Source organism: Podarcis vaucheri (genome assembly GCF_965113315.1).
Source record: "Podarcis vaucheri genome assembly, chromosome: 1".
NCBI lineage: Eukaryota > Metazoa > Chordata > Lepidosauria > Squamata > Lacertidae > Podarcis > Podarcis vaucheri.
Window position 1 is genome coordinate 110,559,387 of NC_138759.1, and position 17,793 is coordinate 110,577,179.

The 17,793-nt window shown below is 43.0% G+C and overlaps 1 protein-coding gene across 6 annotated transcripts in view; it reads right to left on the minus strand.

Moving 5' to 3' along the window:
* Positions 1–17,793, minus strand: part of LOC309518189 (prolyl endopeptidase FAP-like) — a 52,647-nt gene that overhangs the window by 4,048 nt on the left and 30,806 nt on the right. For all 6 annotated transcript variants that reach the window (XM_082198033.1, XM_082198035.1, XM_082198034.1 and 3 more), the window contains 6 exons: positions 14,707–14,754; positions 11,596–11,694; positions 10,371–10,440; positions 9,408–9,602; positions 5,297–5,351; positions 1,062–1,161 (listed from right to left, as the gene is read on the minus strand). In XM_082198033.1, coding sequence (XP_082054159.1) covers positions 1,062–1,161; positions 5,297–5,351; positions 9,408–9,602; positions 10,371–10,440; positions 11,596–11,694; positions 14,707–14,754 — 567 coding nt within the window. The remainder of the gene's footprint in view (positions 1–1,061; positions 1,162–5,296; positions 5,352–9,407; positions 9,603–10,370; positions 10,441–11,595; positions 11,695–14,706; positions 14,755–17,793) is intronic.

A 17,793-nucleotide genomic window follows, 5' to 3' on the forward strand; every position in this document is an offset into this window, starting at 1 on the left:
GCCTTGCAATATGGGGAAAGAATCAGCAGTAGTTGGGGCCAGTCATGGGAGGGGACTGGTGGAGCCGTAGTCATAAATGTTAGGCTGGCGGTATCTTAAGGCTATGAACATCCACCAAAACAAACTCTTTTTTTTTCCTTGTAAAAGGGCCACAGACAACCACGTAATTCAGTCTGTGCAAATATTTTTTTGCAAAGGGAAGGAAAATTTATTAAGCTAACTGCTTCTTAAACCTTGTCTCGTATTCAGAACTCAGGAAGGCTATGATGAGTGAATTTAATACAATCCTCCACAAAATGCATAAATTGCAAGTTGGTTTCTTTATGCCAAAGAAACTTTTATTTATAAATTCAGTCTTGCTACACGTGGAAATGGGTTCCTATGTGTGGATCACTGCACACTTAAGATGCTGCTGGAGAGGGGGGAAACCTTTGAATCTGGTCCCAAGAATTACACACTTGGCTGTGAGTGAAGGATGGTCTCTGCAGTAGTTTGAAAGAGCCTCCTTGCACCCACTTTCCCCTACTTTCCATCCTTTTAGAGTGCAATCCTAACCAGGTCTACTCAGAAGAAGCTAGCCTTGTTGAATTTGGTGGGGCTTAGTTCCCCCTCAGGTAAGTGGGGTTTGGGTTGCAGTCTTAGGAAAACATGGACCCTTGCTATCACTCAGCAGAGAGTGAGGATGGCACACAATTTTTGTAACAATATTATTCCAAATGAAACACATTCCTTAACTGCCAACTCAGTTTCTCATATTTCCCCAATATTCACTGCTGTAATAACCAGGAACTGTGCAAACCGGCCTTGGGGATTGGTGTGTGTGTGTGTGTGTGTGTGTGTGTGTGTGTGTGTGTGTGTGTAACCCCAAAAGGCAACCTTAGCCAAAGAGAACCATGCTTGGTGTGTGTGTCTGTGTATTTTGAAGAATTTGTTCCTAGTGAGGCCAGCGGTTCTTGTAAATTTCGCAAGCGGCAGAGCACCTCATAGTGACATCATTGCTAAAACAATTCATTGTCTATGCCCTGCTTTCAACGTGTGATGTTGACAAGTTGTTTCCATACCATAATACTCCCAGCTGGAGACAGGAGCCACTGCCATCCCGCACTGAAACACTCCAGTGCCAGACCCAAGTGCCAGCGAAGCAACGTAGCCACCGTAAGACTAGGAAGAAACGGGATGGAAGTTAGTAACCTTGAAATGAAGTATTAGCTCTCTAAGAATCCAAGTGGTAAAGCACGAAAGCCAAAGGGAATATTTGCTTTGGCAGCTGAGGCAGCAACATAAGCCAAGGATTCTCCAGCACAAGTCTGAGTAATTCTCTACCAGGCACAGGGGCAAGCAAATGGGTTGCACAGTTTCTTTCCATTTATGCAGTAGCTTTCCTTGTGAGTTTGATTCCTAGGGATATAGTCCTTTGTGACCAGATGTTCTGCTATGCTGCTAATCTCAAGAGCAGTGGGAGGGAAAGCAGCAGTAAGGAAAAGAGTCGGCAAGGCAGGTGGCGTTAAGCAATCCTCATTTCCTCAAGTGTTGCCATCCCCACAGCAGCTCTAGAGCATTCAGTTTTCTTTGGATGGGACACCCCTAGAGTAATTCAATGAAGTAACTTTCTGCTGTATCTTTGTACCAGGGCAAGCCCATGATGAAGACAGATGAGGTGGCCTTCTCAGGTGGCAGGATCTCCAGAGGCAGAAGATCACAACGTAGATACAATTCCAAGCACAATTCAAAGTCTTGGTGCTAACCTTTAAAGCCCTAAGTGGCCTCGACCCTGTATACCTGAAGAAGCATCTCCACCCCTATCAATCAGCCCTGACACTGAGATCCACCTCCGAAGGTCTTCTGGCAGTTCCCTCACTGCAAGAAGTGAAGCTACAGGGAACCAGGCAGAGGGTCTTCTTGGTAGTGGCACCCTCCTTGTGGATAAATAACTATACAACTTTTAGAAGACATCTGAAGGCAGCCCTGTATCGGGAAGTTTTTAATGTTTTATGTCTTAGCATGCTTTTATATGTGCTGGAAGCGGCCCAGAGTGGTTGGGGCAACCCAGCCAGATGGGTGGGCTATAAATAATAAAATTATTATTATTATTTATTATTAGATCTTTATTCAGGCGTGGCCATCCTAGGAAGCCTGGTGACGCGACCACTTCAGGTGGCACGGTCTACCGGGGCAATCAATGCTGATGTTAATCTCCCTTCTCTCCTTGTTCTTGATGTGTCACATTTCACATTTCTGGAATGGTCCCCAACCCTCTGGATAGACTGGGTGGTGATACTGGGCCCCAGTGCTATTTCTCTAGACAAAGTGGTGCTGTAACTCACCATAAGAGAACTCCCTTGTTCTCTTACAATGGCAATGGTGCCCACCTGAGAGGTGCTGGAACTCAATTCTGGTGGGTTCTGGCTGGAAAAAAGCCCTGCTGGGCCTCAAGAGTAATTTAGTACTGGGGATGTGAAATTGTCCCCCTGATCAAGATGCTCAGGAAGACCTTGAGACTCAGAATGGAATCAAGGAATCACCCAAAAGAGGAAATGTTGTAGTAATGGGTGACTTCAACTACACTCACATAGACTGGCTAGATACTTTTTCAAGTCACTGTGAAGCGGTAAAACTGGGTGGCCATAAAATGTATTATCTAAAAATAAAAAATAAATTGGAATAAGATTCATGGTGCACAGTGGGACTTGCTAACTTTTAAGTAAACATTCACAGGATTATCCCGCAACGTTGCAATCCTATGCACAGTCACTTGGAAGCAAGCCCTACTGAACTTACTCCTGAGTAAACATGCACAGGAATGGGATGGACAAGCGGGAGCTACAAGGGAGCAGCCCACTGACAACATTCCGCATGGATCTTCATCAAGTGCCTTCTCAAAGGAAATAAATCACAGAGCTACTGACAGAACTCTGGTGTGTAGCAGCTAAATTAAGACTTGGAGCATCAGAGTGCAGTGCCTTCGTGCCCCGTATTCAAGACACATCATGAAGCAGGCTCTGATCATCCCACACAGTTACATAATCCCTTGCTTCTTGATCACACCCACAATGCTGAAATGCTTAGCTGCCTGCCATCTAGGGTGGAATGGTGGCTGTCACCCTCCTCTGCTGCCTCCTGGCAAAATATCCAAATAACTGGGGACTAGTGGGTGAGGATGAGTTCACAGCTGGACCAATTGACTCAGAGAGACAGAGGGCTTAGCATCTGGAAAGAGCAAGAAGGGGAGCATGGAGGCCAGTAAGAATTACTATTTTTATTTTTGCAGGGCACAAGGGACTGAAGGGGGAAATCTGTAAGCATCACTTCTCCCTTCCATCCTTCAGCTGATGGGTAAAAGGTAAAAAAGGTAATGGACCCCTGGATGGTTAAGTCCAGTCAAAGGTGACTATGGGGTTGCAGCGTTCATCTCACTTTCAGGCTGAGGGAGCCGGCATTTGTTCACAGACAGCTTTCCGGGTCATGCGGCCAGTATGACTAAACCGCTTCTGGCACAACGGAACACCGTGAGCCAGAACGCACAGAAACACCATTTACCTTCCCACCGCAGAGGTACCTATTTATCTACTTGCACTGGTGTGCTTTCGAACTGCTAGGTTAGCAGGAACTGGGACAGAGCAACGGGAGCTCACCCCGTCATGGGGATTCGAACCTCTGACCTTGTGATTGGCAAGCCCAAGAGGCTCAGTGGTTTAGACCACCGCGCCACCAGCTGATGGGAATATCCCCTGGGAAGAACTTGCCTTAGAGGATGTTCCACGGTTTTTGAAGTGCCCAAAGATAATCAACGTGCTCTAAAGAATTAAAACTTAAAAGACAATTCCTTCCCATGGGCCGAAAAACTAAAATGCCAAGAAACGAGAGAGAGCAAAATGGAGGGGAGATGGGCAGACAGAGAAGCTTTGACACACAAATGGCAATGTCAGTCATAAAAGACAAATTATTTTGTGAATTTTCCTGGGGAAAAGAAGGGTGTTCTTCCTATGTTATTTATGCTACTTGCCCTTGGATGTTCTCGGGACTGGGTGAGCTTAGCAAACTCAGCATGTACACCCATCCACTATTTCCCACCCACTATTTCCCAGATACTAAGCCCAACTTCAGAATACCTTATCCATAGCATCATTCAATCACACCCTGCTAGAAGAGGACGCCTATAGCTATGTCAACGTTGGCCATCAGCCCAATAAATGAAATAAATTAAAGTTTGTTAATATAAGCACTCGGCATCAAAACAATAAAATAAAATAGTTTGACCTCTAATACCAGCAAGTTTACTCTGTCTTGTATTGTGCTTCTGGGCAAGCTGCTCTTATGGGAATCCAGGCCAAGGAAGAAAAACAAGATAAACAAGCAGTGACAGACCTAAGATAATTTTTCCTGGCAAAAGAGCAAAGCTGAAGAGAGTGAGACTGTAACACTTCTTGAGAGATAATCAGAGACTAAGTAACGTTAACAAAATGGAAATCATTGGACACTCGAAATTAATTGTTGGCTAGCAACTGACTTAAGTCTGCAGGCTCTGTATTGGATCCTGATGGGGAACTGTTCATCCTAGGTTTAACAAACTGCCATTAAATCATAATAGGCTCATCCAGACTTGTGCTTGTTCCATCACTTTCCCCCTGGAAAACCCAATCTTCACTGCTGAATCAGAGCAAGTGACAATCGGGTTCTCTGCAGATTGACGTTTGTTCCGATTCAGAGCTAAAGAGTAGGTTTTCCCAGGGAAAGTGGCAGGGGAAACAGAAAACCACTTGGACCTATTCTGTTTTGGGTTTCCCCTCCAACCCCCTGGAACAGATGTGCAGGGGGAGAGGGAGAGAGAGATGAAGTTCCATTGCTCAAGCAGCAGAAGTCCTTGTGCTTAAGAGACGATATGTTTAGATGCACGAAGCCCAATTAGATTACAGTTTGCCCAGGTTTGGCCATCATGATGTCTAAAATGGAAGCAAAAAGCTTTCAAAGCTGTCAGCCACACCAGAGGAGGAAGGGAAAGCATGTGATCACAAACCTCATCTATGCTCATTCTCATAATGCTAAGCTATGGTTCGGCATTATCTCAGAATCTCATAAAAAATCAAGCCCAGAGGAAGGAGAGTGTTGACGCAGCTGGGGTGGTGATTAAATCTAGAATATATTACAGACATGCAACAGTCTAGATGTCCCATGGAGAAGGATGAACAAAGGGGGGGGGCATGCATAAGAATCCTCCATGTGCTTCACCAAGGCATTTACAAAAGGAGCTGTAAGCAGAACAAGGTTAAACAAGCTTTTTTTAAAAAAGTATACATACCCATCCCCATATGGCTATCCTTTTTTCGTCAATAAATCCCATGTCTATAAACTTTCTGTTCAAAAGGGGGAAAAAATGTTTCGTTAGTTCAAAAAACAAAGGTGATAAAATAGCTTTTGTTTTTGAATATTTTGGGGTTCCATTAAGATTTGTTGTTGTTGTTACGCAGCAGAAGATTATGGTTATTGCTCTAATGAGTTCATACGCTCTATGATTTAAACTGGGGTTCGAAACTGGCAGTGCTGCACACAGTGGGACACTTTGGATAGTAACATGAAACAATAGTTTAGGGCATTATGGGGAGGCTCAGTACTCTTCCCTGTCTTCTTCTGCTGTGCTACAGGAGGAGGAGATTGAAAGCTTCTGGTTTTAATTTAAACTAACCAGAATTCCCCCGTTGCATCTTGAATTCATACAAGCCAGAATCAAACTGTGGCTCGCTATGTTTGGATGTGATGAGGAACCCTGGTTATCTTAGAACTGATCTACTCCTCTTGTCGTATACGCTTGCAAGAATCTTATGCTATAAAATACTTGGTGTACTCAATTTCAAATACTGACTCAGTTTTCATGAAGAGCAAGGTACTGTGATGATGGTAATTTAACATGCAAATTATCAAAGCATATCCAAAGCCTGGTTCAAAATCAATCAAGCCTTCTACCATTAATAATTCGAATCAATAGTTATGACCTATAAAGCTCTAAATAGCTTGATATTTCGACATGAGTTTGTGGTTATTATTGTTTTTTAAAGTCTTCATGAAAAGTCCTCTCTTTCTGCCACTCACTTTCCTCTCTTTTTGTCACCTCTCTTTTCACCTCCCAGCCACACACATGAAATTAAGAGAAAGACTCCATGTTGCCCACCCTTGTAATAAACAGACCCCAAATATCCACCCATCTTAGGACATGCTCAAAACCCTTTTGCTCTGGTATTTTCCAGTGCAGGACAGTGGCTACTGTGAGGAGAATCCCAAGTTGAAAACCTGACCTATCTATTATGAATGGCTTTAGGCAACTTAGTCTCTCCCAGCAAACCTACACGGCTGATTTGCACAAGACTAAATCTTTTCCTCTGAGTAACTTAGTAATGAACAAGGGGGAAGCATTGTGCATATTTGGAGCTCTCTAGCTAAAAGAATGAGGAACATAAATGCAGGCTGAAAGCTACTTAAAGAGAGCTCAGACAGGGAAGATAGCTGGCAACTTAAAGCAAATTACAGTATTTTGCATTACAGCTTCTGGAGAACCAATAAACTATATTTTGGAGAGTTTTGCTGGCTTGGGATTATTTACATCAGATAATCTAAGGGGTTTTTCTTCAGCTGCCAACCACAAGAATGTCTCCATTTCTAAATTGGTTTTGACAAAACAACAAAAACAATCCAGAGAACTAGTCAACAACTCTACAATACATTTATTCCAGATTCCACCTCAGAGGGTAATTCTGTATTGTCAGTCTACTTTTGGCTACAATACGAGCTTATTCCACATGTGCTTTTATGTATCAACATTGCAACATATTGTATTGTTATTTTCATCAATAGCCTTTGCTATTGCTTTTGAGTCCTAGTGATTTCGTCTGTAGTTTTTGAGCTTGAAGAGAACCAAAATGACCGCAGATTGCATTCCTAAGAGCACGGTGCAGTGCACTATATCTAAATGGAGTTGTGGGGAGGTGCCAAAGGGAGCTGATTTGACACGTTCTCTTAAAGCAGCAGCCAGTTCCATGAAAAATGGGGGAAAAAAATAAAATAGCTAAATACATGCTTTGAGAGGGCAAGTGGTTAAAGAAGAAGAGGAAATGACAGAACGGTAGAAACAAGTAGGTCAAGCAGCTGTTTATTATTCCCCAGTCTGCGGCTTGCTGTTTTAAATTATTATTACAAACTAAAAACTTGAGGAAGCCAAATTTCAAAGAAAAACAAACAAGGCCATTTTCGCACCAGGAACCTCATCAACCTCCCTGAGGAGGGGCCCCCACAGAGCAAGTGGGCAATTCAGACCGGGTGGAGAGACTCAGCAAATTTCTCTCGCCACAGCGTTCTCCGTTGGAGTTCTTGGCCTTTGTAGTTACAGATTTGGAGCTGAAAAGCTGCCACCATTCTAGTGCAAAGCACACTGAATGCACACTGGGCCCCAACAACCAAAGTCAATTGAATGCATGGTTTCAGATATATTTTTCCTTTTATTTTTATTTTGCAGCAAGTTGAGCTATTTCCACACACACACACAAACTTTTTACAGCAGACTGCCAACAGATGTGGGCACTCTGATTTTTCTTTTTTGGGGGAAAAATGTTTCCAGTCTCTCTTGCATTTTTAATGTTGCACACCATTATGATATCTGTTAATGTTTAGTTGTCTATAAATTTCCCGAATTAAATGAATGAACGAACGAACAGAAGAACAGCTTGGTTTTAGCTTAACCTAGTTGGATGGGCACCCGCCACATCTTCTGTTGTATCTGAACACTTTAGAGCAATTAAAGCCAATTCATAAGTTTTATGGTTACTATAAAACAAGGTGTTCTTACGCTGTGCAATAGAAAAGCAAGTAAGTGATGGCTGTGGGGCTCAAAATAGTGTAACGTCTCATCTGTGTCAATCTTTGTTGCTGGGTGTTTTTTTAAAGTGAGGTTAAAGCAACATGATTCTTGATACGAAGAGGAAATGGAAGAGTCAATAAGCAGAAAGAGGACAGGAGAGATAAAACCTGTTTAGATAGGCATGTTATCAGGTATATAGATCACAGGTGTTGGAGACCAGAGTTCATGGGTTCTATTTCCGACTCTGCCATTCAGAAGCAACCCTACATCATTTGCAAAGCCCTTTTACTAACGGATTGTAAAAAATAAAATAAAATAAAAAATTCAAAGAGGTTCACCAATAAGATAAGACATAATATTAAATGGTTTATAAAAGACAGTTAAAAACATTCAAAAACTGATAAACAATTAAGATCAACAATAAGCTAAAACAGATGCAATTACTACATGTCTAGGTGGGCAACGAGAAGAGCAGAATAAAGGTATCAACAGGCAGGGAGTTTCAAGGTGTAAAAGACTGAATTGTTTCAACTGCAGAATTAGTAATACGTGGCTCCCTGTAGCAGGGCCACTTCCGCAGACTGAAGTGGTTGAATGTACGTATATGTTGTAAGGTAATATTGCAAGTAAACTTGTCCCAAACCATTAAGGGCTTTATATACCAATGGTAAAACCTTGAACTTGGCCCAGTAACAAATCGGCAAGCAGTGAAAATCTCTGAGTTGAGCTGTTATATGCTAATAGGGTCTCACTCCTGTCAGCATCAGTCCTGCAGCATTCTGCCCTAACTGCTGTTTCTGGGTCAAGTGCGATGGAAACCCCACATACAGTGCATTGCAGGAAATCATTACTGAAGTCACCAATACCTGAACTACTTTGGTCAAGGTCTCCCAATCCAGGAATGACCACTGCTGTTGTAACAGTCACAGCTGCTTCTAGGCCCCACTTCAGTGGGAAAGCTGGGTCCAGAAGCAACCTCTTTCATCAAGTAATGCTCATTTTGCCAAAATGGGATTATTTGCTCGGTGATAACGGATGATGAGTGTGGGAACAAGCAAAAAACATTGCTGCATCCGCAAACAAGTGACCAAGTACCTCATGCATGAAAAGAACACCCTGATGTTTGTTAGTATATCTAAATTCAAGGTGTTCTTTGTAACGTTCCCAGAACAGAATGAAATTTGAACTAGCATGATAATTAAGAAAATTCAGACAAATTCATGGAGAATAGAGCTACCTATTCCTGGAGAATCTATTACTTTCAGCTCCTATGCGCTACCTCCACTGCTGTACACCAGTGAACATCAGTTGCTGGGAAGCGCAGGTGGGGAGAATGTTGTTGCTCTCAGTTCTGCCTGTGGGCTTCCCACAGTTGGCCAGTATCTAGTTGGCCATTGCGAGAATAGGATGCTGGTCTGTATGCAGCTAATATTTAAGATGCCACATTTGTCTAGTAACGAGAGCTATATCGGCACTATACAGAAGCCACACAGTCCTTTCTCGTAGACTCCTAGGACCTAGCGGCTTTCAATGTAGGTTTGCAGAACTGCACTCTTTCCCTTACCTTACAGCTGAGATCTGATCGTCAACTTCATAAACCCCAAGTTTCCGATAGACCGCGTATAACATTTCATCTCCTTGGAAGGCCGTCCCCCTTCCATCCACGAAAGCCACCACAATCTCTTCTTTGCTCGCAAGGTAGGTCGTCCAGCTAACCCCAAACGTGTGTTTCACGCTTTGACTGCAAGGTCCTCCGTACCTGCAGCGAAAATTCACAGAATCTCAAATTCAGCACAATGGACTACAAAACACTCCCTTTTTATTAAAGAAAAAAGCAAGAGGAAATGGTGGCCAAAAGAAATAAATCTTTAACAAATACAGAGCCTAGGCAAAATGGTAGTGCTCAGGTTCACACCTGAGAGGGCTTGGGCACGTTGCCTTCCTTTTTGTTTCTATATTGTGGTACATAATATATTGTTACTAGGTAAGGTGTTTTGTCACATTGCATTGCCTAACACAGGGCTGGGGGACCCGGGGCGCTCCAGATTACTCCAGCTCCCATCAGCCCCAGTCACATTCCCTTGTGGGAACCTGCTGGGGAATGCATGACAGAGGGTGTGGGCAGGGGAGGAAAGTGAGTATTCAGGAGGCTATAGTCAAGGGATGGGAAACAACTGAGGTTCCCACCCTCCCATTCTCTATCCAGGCAGACAACTGGCATTATCACACTTCAGAAACACCTTCCAACCAGGCAAAAGCACTTGGGGTAGATGCAGAGCAAGGCTGGTGAGGGGCTTAGCCTTGGGCAGAGATGTAGCTTGGGAAGAAGAGTCCCAAGGACCAGATAAAAGTGGCCCTCAGACCTGAGGTTCACCAGGCCTGATCTTATAACTTAAAGCTATTTCACTGCTCTACGGTCACTAGCCGTGAGCGTATTTGACAATAATTGTTAAGGGACACCCAAATGAAGCAAAGTTATGTTAAAGAAAGGAAGCAAGCAAGGATAAATAAACACAATTTTACATACACCTGTATGAGAAGGGGATACTTCTTGGATTTATCAAACCGTGGAGGGAGCACCATTTTGTACCACAAGGCTGAAGAGAGAGAAGGAGAGAGAGAGAGAATGACAAATAGAGAATGCTGAAGATCCATCGCCGCATCTCATGATAGCGAATTCCGCGAACGAATTGTGCATTTTGTGAAGAAGTAGTTTGGGGTGGGATGGGGTCTCTCCTGAATCACTGGTGCATTAAGTTTCATAGAGTGACCTTTCCCTCAAGTTCTAGTACTATGAGGGAGAAAAGATGTCTCTGTGTCCACTTTCTCCACAATAGGCATCATTCTGCATGCCTCCACCATGCCCGCTTCCTGCCAGTTGCTGTTTTTCTAAATTAAAAAGGCCTTTCTTCACAAGGGAGCTGCTCTAGCCTCTTGATAATTTTGGTTGCCATTTCCTACAATATCATTCTGGGTGTGGGGCAATCAGGTCTGTGCAGAGCATTCCAGTCACGTTAGGCGTCCTGCACTGCTCAAGGTGACAAACTGCCATGTTTCTGTGCAGTTATGGGGCTTCTTCAGATGACCTGCTTATGCGTCATTTACCCTGATTTGCCTGCACAAAGCTTATTTGGGGGTTAGACTATGGGCTTCTCCACACTTCCTGTTTCCCCTAGATAAAACCACTCTTTAAGGCTCAGTCGGAACAAACAGCAATTTGGGCTTTCCCCAGATTGCCATTTGTTCCAATCTATCTCTAAAGTGTGGGTTTTCTCTTAGGAAGGAGCAGGGCAAGGGAGAAAATGGTCGAACCCATGCTTTCTAGTCAGTGCACAAGCAGATGTGTGCACGAGCCCTATGTCTACTTATTACTAAACATTCATTCTGATTTCTTTGCAGGGTAAGTATATGACAAAGATCATTCATCCTGTTTTGCTTGTGCTGTGGTTATACATCTTCCTGCATCCCACACTTTTCAGTGCAATTTCCCATCACTTTCCCAATTGCAAGAAGTCTCTTTAAAAAAGAAAAAAGTGGGTTTGTTGAGTCAGGGTGACAGAATGCTTTAATCCACTTCAATTGCACCAACTTGCATTTCTGGTAGGTGATTGAATCCTTGAGTCCTTGGCAGTCTGGAAAGGACCACAGTTACCAAACATGAAGCCTTTAAATACCTAGCATAGCCACTACTTTTCCCTTGTCACTCATAATGTAAAATCAAAAGGGGAGGATACATAGTCGATTGTACTTACTTATACCATCCACTTCAAGTTTGTCAAAATCTGTGGTAGGCATGCTGATCTTTTGCAGAGAAGATTCCAAATCCCTGTTGTCTTCCAAAATTCGAACTTCTACATAGATGAAAATTTAGATTCACAATACATTTGCCATTGGTTAGTGTGCTTGTTATCATCATTACTGATTTCTGAATCTCCTTCCAGGTTTGTCCTATGACACTTCACAGGCATATCCTCAAAAAAGAAAGCTAAAATAATTTTAGAAACGGTACAAGAACAATTGAGTATGGTTGCAATCTAATTATTACGTGACAGGACACAAATAGAGAATACATGTCAAATCTGCTAAGGTCATGTGTATAAGTGAATATCCTGTATGCAAATAGAAAGCAGCTGTGTGGTTTTAACAGTAACAGAGTGTTTTCTTCTATGGAGGAGAAAATAGGAAAATATTTGCTGGGATTAAACCTCCTTGGATCTATGATAATATCTATTGCTGAGTTGGGATTTATTGCTGGGTTGTAGTGCTTGACAGAGTGTTTTTAAACTCTCTCTGGCAGGCATAGGCAAACTTGGCCCGCCAGATGTTTTGGGACTACAACTCCCATGATCCCTAGCTAACAGGACCAGCGGTCAGGGATGATGGGAGTTGTAGTCCCAAGACATCTGGAGGGCTGAGCTTGCCTATGCTTACTCTCTGGGGATTGAGCAGGAAAGAGATGCATTATGTAGAAGAGCTGGGAGACAGGAGTGGTAGTCTTTGAAAGAAAACGTTCAAAAATCTATTAAGTAATGAAGTAATAGGATTAAGTACCTGAAGTGTTTAATGTGTTCCATCAATTGATTAGTTAAAGGATCTCACTCCCCACCTGTATATAATTTTAGATTGCCCTATACTACAGATGTATGACCTAAGATAACACCAGACAGTGCTAGCACATACATAGCAAAACAGTTACAGCTAGATTACATTGACAGCAAAACTCTCCCCCTTACCCAGCACTTAGGAAAACCACTTCCTGGTCATGAAATACCAGAAGATTTCCAGCGTGATCATGAACAGGAAATACCAGAAAACTTAACAACTGACTTAGTTTTGCAGGCAGGGCAATGCTTAGACTGCTATAAGTATAACGGCAGTGCAACTCGTACAGCATGTTGGCAACAAATATTCATACAGTTGTTCAAGAATAATTTTACACCATTTATCAAATATGTGAGAAAGAGACAATTACTTACAAAGTGCCATGAAAACTTACAAACGACCTAAAATAAAGTGAACTTGCAACATCAGATTTTACTAGGGTCTTACAAATTCTTGAGTCAGTTTTTCGTCCCCCCCCCTTGTTTTTTAAACAAGTTCAAGAAGATTCAAGAAAAGGGTAAGTTCAGCGTTGTTCCTGGTAGCTGTGAGGAGCTGATGAAGCAGCGTACGAAGTAATAAAGAAGACAGGGTGTCAGCGTTCTATCCCCATTTTGCCCTAGCAATCCATGCAGTTGGGAGGCTGCTGTTTCACCCCTGGTGAGGCTGATTTTTTGGAGTTGGCGGATAGCACACTCCCCGAGCACAGTTTTCTGGGATTCTTCAGTTGTCTCGTGCCAGAAAACTGTGCTCAGGGAGTGTGCTATCCGCCAACAAATCGGCCTCCCAACTGCATGGACTGCTAGGGAGAAACGGGGATAGATCTGATATTGCAAGTTCTCTTTATTTTAGGTAGTTTGTAAGTTTTCATGGCACTTTGTAAGTAATTGTTTCTTTCTCACATATTTGATAAATGGTGTAAAATTATTTTTGAACAACTGTGTGAATAATAATAATAATAATAATAATAATAATAATAATAATATTTATACCCCACCCATCTGGCTGGGTTTCCCCAGCCACTCTGGGCGGCTTTCAATAAAACACTAAAATACAATAACCTATTAAACATTAAACGCTTCCCTAAACAGGGCTGCCTTCAGATGTCTTCTAAAAGTTTGGTAGTTATTTTTCTCTTTGACACCTGGTGGGAGGGCGTTCCACAGGGAGGGTGCCACTACCGAGAAGGCCCTCTGCCTGGCTCCCTGTAACTTGGCTTCTTGCAGTGAGGGAACTGCCAGAAGGCCCTCGGTGCTGGACCTCAGTGTCCGGGAGAACGATGAATATTTGTCGCCAACATGCTGTACGAGTTGCTCTATCTTTATTAACGGCCTAGGTTGCATTTTTCTAGCATAAGTTTAAAGGCAAACAAATAGGCCACCTGCCTGTCTTCTAACAGGGGCTAATGTACAGCCTGATCCTCAGAGAGGGAGAAAGACAAAATGCACAAGACGAATGATCATAATAAAGCGGACGACTGGTAGAAAGTATCTGGAAAATCCACGACTGGCTGCTTATATATCTGGCTGTGTATGAAACCCTGGCCTTTCTTCACCATGGCCATCAGTTCTGGGTAGAGCAAATATGCAGGGAGATAGTATCATGGGGTCAGGTTTCACCCCACCCTGCACATGTCTGTTTCAATATCTGAACTGAACTGATGCATGCTATTGAAATGAATAGGCTAAGGTCTGCACATGCGATGCCATCACCCATCAATGCACGTGCTCATTCTGCCCAGAAGAAATGTTTCTACACATGCTGATTGCATGTTATAATGTTAATTACTGTAACACTTGAAGCAGAATAAACAGTGAAGGGAAAAGAAGGCAGACGGGTAGAACGTTTGCTTAATGAATGCTTTTTTTTTTAATTCTTAACAAAAGACAGGTATATAAAACAGGCAGAGCGCATGTACTGTATCTAATCAGATTTTCTGCCTGTGGATGTACTAAAAATGCTTTGAGATCAAACTCGAAATGTCTTCATCTTTAGATTTATAGCCTGTTCCTAAATTTGACTGTAATAGGGACTTAGTCATGGGTAAGAGTGCATAGGATTTCAGTATGTTTAAAAGCACATTTAGGCTGCCCCTAAAGAATCCTGGGAACTGTTGCTTGTTAAAGGGTGCCGGGACTTGTTGCTCTGTGATGCATAAACTACAGTTCCCATGATTCTTTGCTTTAAATGTGCTTTAATTGTACACCGTGGATCTGAATTTAAACCAATCAACAGGGCACACAAACATGCATCGTGAAAGATACCTCTGTCATATCTGCTCTCGTAAATAGTAGAAATGGGAATGCCTGGACCTGCAGTGGGGATTGGGAGAAAAAGAGAATTGACATTGAAGGAAACAAGAACTGCAAAACAACAACAACAACAACCCCGCCCCAGAATTATTACTTCAGAAAATAGCACAAATTTTGTTGGCTAGATACTTGTATGTAACATGTTCCTCTTTTATTCATCACAGACAGTATTAACATGTGAGATGCTAAGGAGCTTTGGGTGTTAGGGTGGCAGCATTTATAAGTACACCAGCAGAAAGCACTTATTTTTAAACACACACACACACATAGACACACACACACACACACACACACACACACACACACAAACACAGCAACATTAATCAATTCTTCCTTCCTGCCACATCCAGTTATATTGCATGCATTCTGGAGGGTCCTGCAATCTTCAGGAACCCTTTTGAAATCCCTTCTGAAAGGTCCCTCACCACCGCAACCCTACATAACACACTCTCTCTCTCTCTCTCTCTCTCTCTCTCTCTCTCTTTGTGTGTGTGTGTGGGGGGGGAGCTGTAGGAAGCAACAGAAGGAGGAAGATGTCCTGCTGCATGGAAAAAAATAGTGGTGCAATTGACCTCCAACAAGCACACAAGAGTGCGAACAAGACTGAATGTATTGGGGGGGGGGCTCATTTAATTCCACTGCACGCAGGGGGTGTAGTGACAATAAAGGTTTATTTATTTTATTTATTAGTTCCCATGAGTGAAATGGTTCCTAGCACTTACGATTTCTAGGCTTTTCCGGGGATGGGAAAAAACAAACAGTAAAAGAAGATGTAGTAGGTAAGATACTGGTATAAGAGTATCAGTACGGCTATTCTCTAGTGAGGCTCCAGAGCCAAAATGCAAAATGTGAACCAAAACTATCTAGCTAGCTATCATCTATCATCTATCTATCTATCTATCTATCTATCTATCTATCTATCTATCTATCTATCTATCTATCTATCTATCTCCCTGTGGTCTTTGGACTTCCCTGCATCTGCTCTTTATATAAGTGAGCTGGGGGGTGGGGATTTAACTCCATGTGGTCCTGACAAAAATCACACACACACACACACACACACACACACACACACACACACACACACACACGGCTTCAATTTACATTAGGACCACAACTTCCATTGACATCCCTCCTGATTATTGCAGCTTTGGGAAGGGAAGATTTTTTGACAGGACTATGTGGGGACGGGAAGACTTACATTCTCCTTCCTCATCTCCCTGTGGCTCCAATGCCAAATTCACAGTGCTGACATCATACAACTCTACTGGGCCCTGAGATGACCATTTCCTCACTTGCTTTCTCACACAAAGGCATCCTGCAAACATATTTGTTGACAATCCTTCCCCCCCCCTGCTTCTCCCCCTCTTATTTCACTGCACCTTTAAATCATAAGCACCTCCAAACCAGGAGCTTGCCTCTGACTTTAACCCTGCAAATGCCATGTTTGCTATTGGTATTAAACGATAGCGCAGCGCATAGCAAGAGTGGCCGAATAACTATGTTCGGTGTCATGTCGGCATAAACGGCACCTGTGCCAGAAGCGCTGCTGAGGAAACAAAGAAATGTTAACCTTTACATATTTCAGAGAATCTCTTTGCTCTCGCAGATGAAGTGATGCCCAGCTAATAGTTACATAAGCTGTGCCCCAAATTACCCATGCACAAAAGGATCCGGAGAAGTTGTCGGAACTCATTTCTCAAGGTGAGCACATTTCCTGTGCGATAACATCCTTGGCAAGGATGATTGAAAGGCGTTATCATTTTGTTATGTTTGGTTCTTTGCTTAGCAGGGGGGGGGGGACTGTATTATTTGCACGCTTGAGCATCCGGTCCAGATCATAAAACACTGATCGGAGTAGCTATTTTCTCCTTAGCATGATCCCATGGCTACCGTCATGGCGATATTTCTGCCTTGTGAGCAGTTTCATGTGTTCCGTACTCATCCATCAACCTGTACACATCCAGATCTACTACTTAACGCTTGATCTCTATGCTTCATTAAACACCAAATGAGTCATTTTGCTTAGACTTTGTGATGCTTTTAGATACAGTTCCATGAGAGCAAACCTGGCAGAGCTTATTTCAGAAATTAACACAGAAACCCTCTGGATGGATCTTTCCCCCTTTGCCGACTCCATCAAATAAAACGTCACATGGCTCGTAACAACTTAAAACTTGACATGCCAAGAGCTACTCATTAAAATAATGGAAGGCTACAGCCTTCTTTCGTGTTGGCAATTTGTTTCTGCCTTCTCTGGTTAGGAGGATTGAAAGTGAATTACAGTGCCTTGCAGGTCAAACCTCCAAGCTTTTGCAGTTTAAACAACCATGTAATGAATTAGATTATTCCAGCTCTTATATGCATGATCTTAAATTTTCCTACTAGTAATTTAGGCTGTTAACAGAACCATTTATGAAAAAAATTATATACTGCTGTCATTATAAACTGCCCCACCCCTTCCCAATGCAAAGTGTGGAGACAAGATTCCACACAAGAAGCATACTGAAACTCTGAAAGGTGAGAGCAGGCTAGTTTCTCACAAAGACAACGACATGTTGCCTCATATCTCAGGGTCTGTAGAATTTCAGGGGAAGTGGGGCGTTCAACCAGTTCTCAGACTTGTATCCATTGCTGCATCAACAAGGGTTCACTGGTGCAGCAATGGGACTTCTCTCTGTCCTCCCTGCGTCCCCCAGAATCTGTTCTGGAAGGTTCTCCAACACTCTGGAGCCAATCTGGAGGTCATGCCCTGTGAGGGGCTGCTTAAGGGGATAGGAGAGGATGGGGCGGTTCTGTTGCATACTCAGAAGTCCCTTGTGCCAACAAAGTTGCAGTGTTGGTTAGCAGACCTCAGTCTACTGCCCCCACCCAACATACTCTACCCCCACAAGGATTCAGGTTGCTGTTTTATGCACACTTTCTCACGGGGCTGGCTCAAGGCATTTTTCTGCATTTTGAGGCAAACGACAAGAAGGTGCCCCACTCCCATTCCATGCATGGAAACTGACCAGACTGGGAGTTGAAACTTACTGCAAC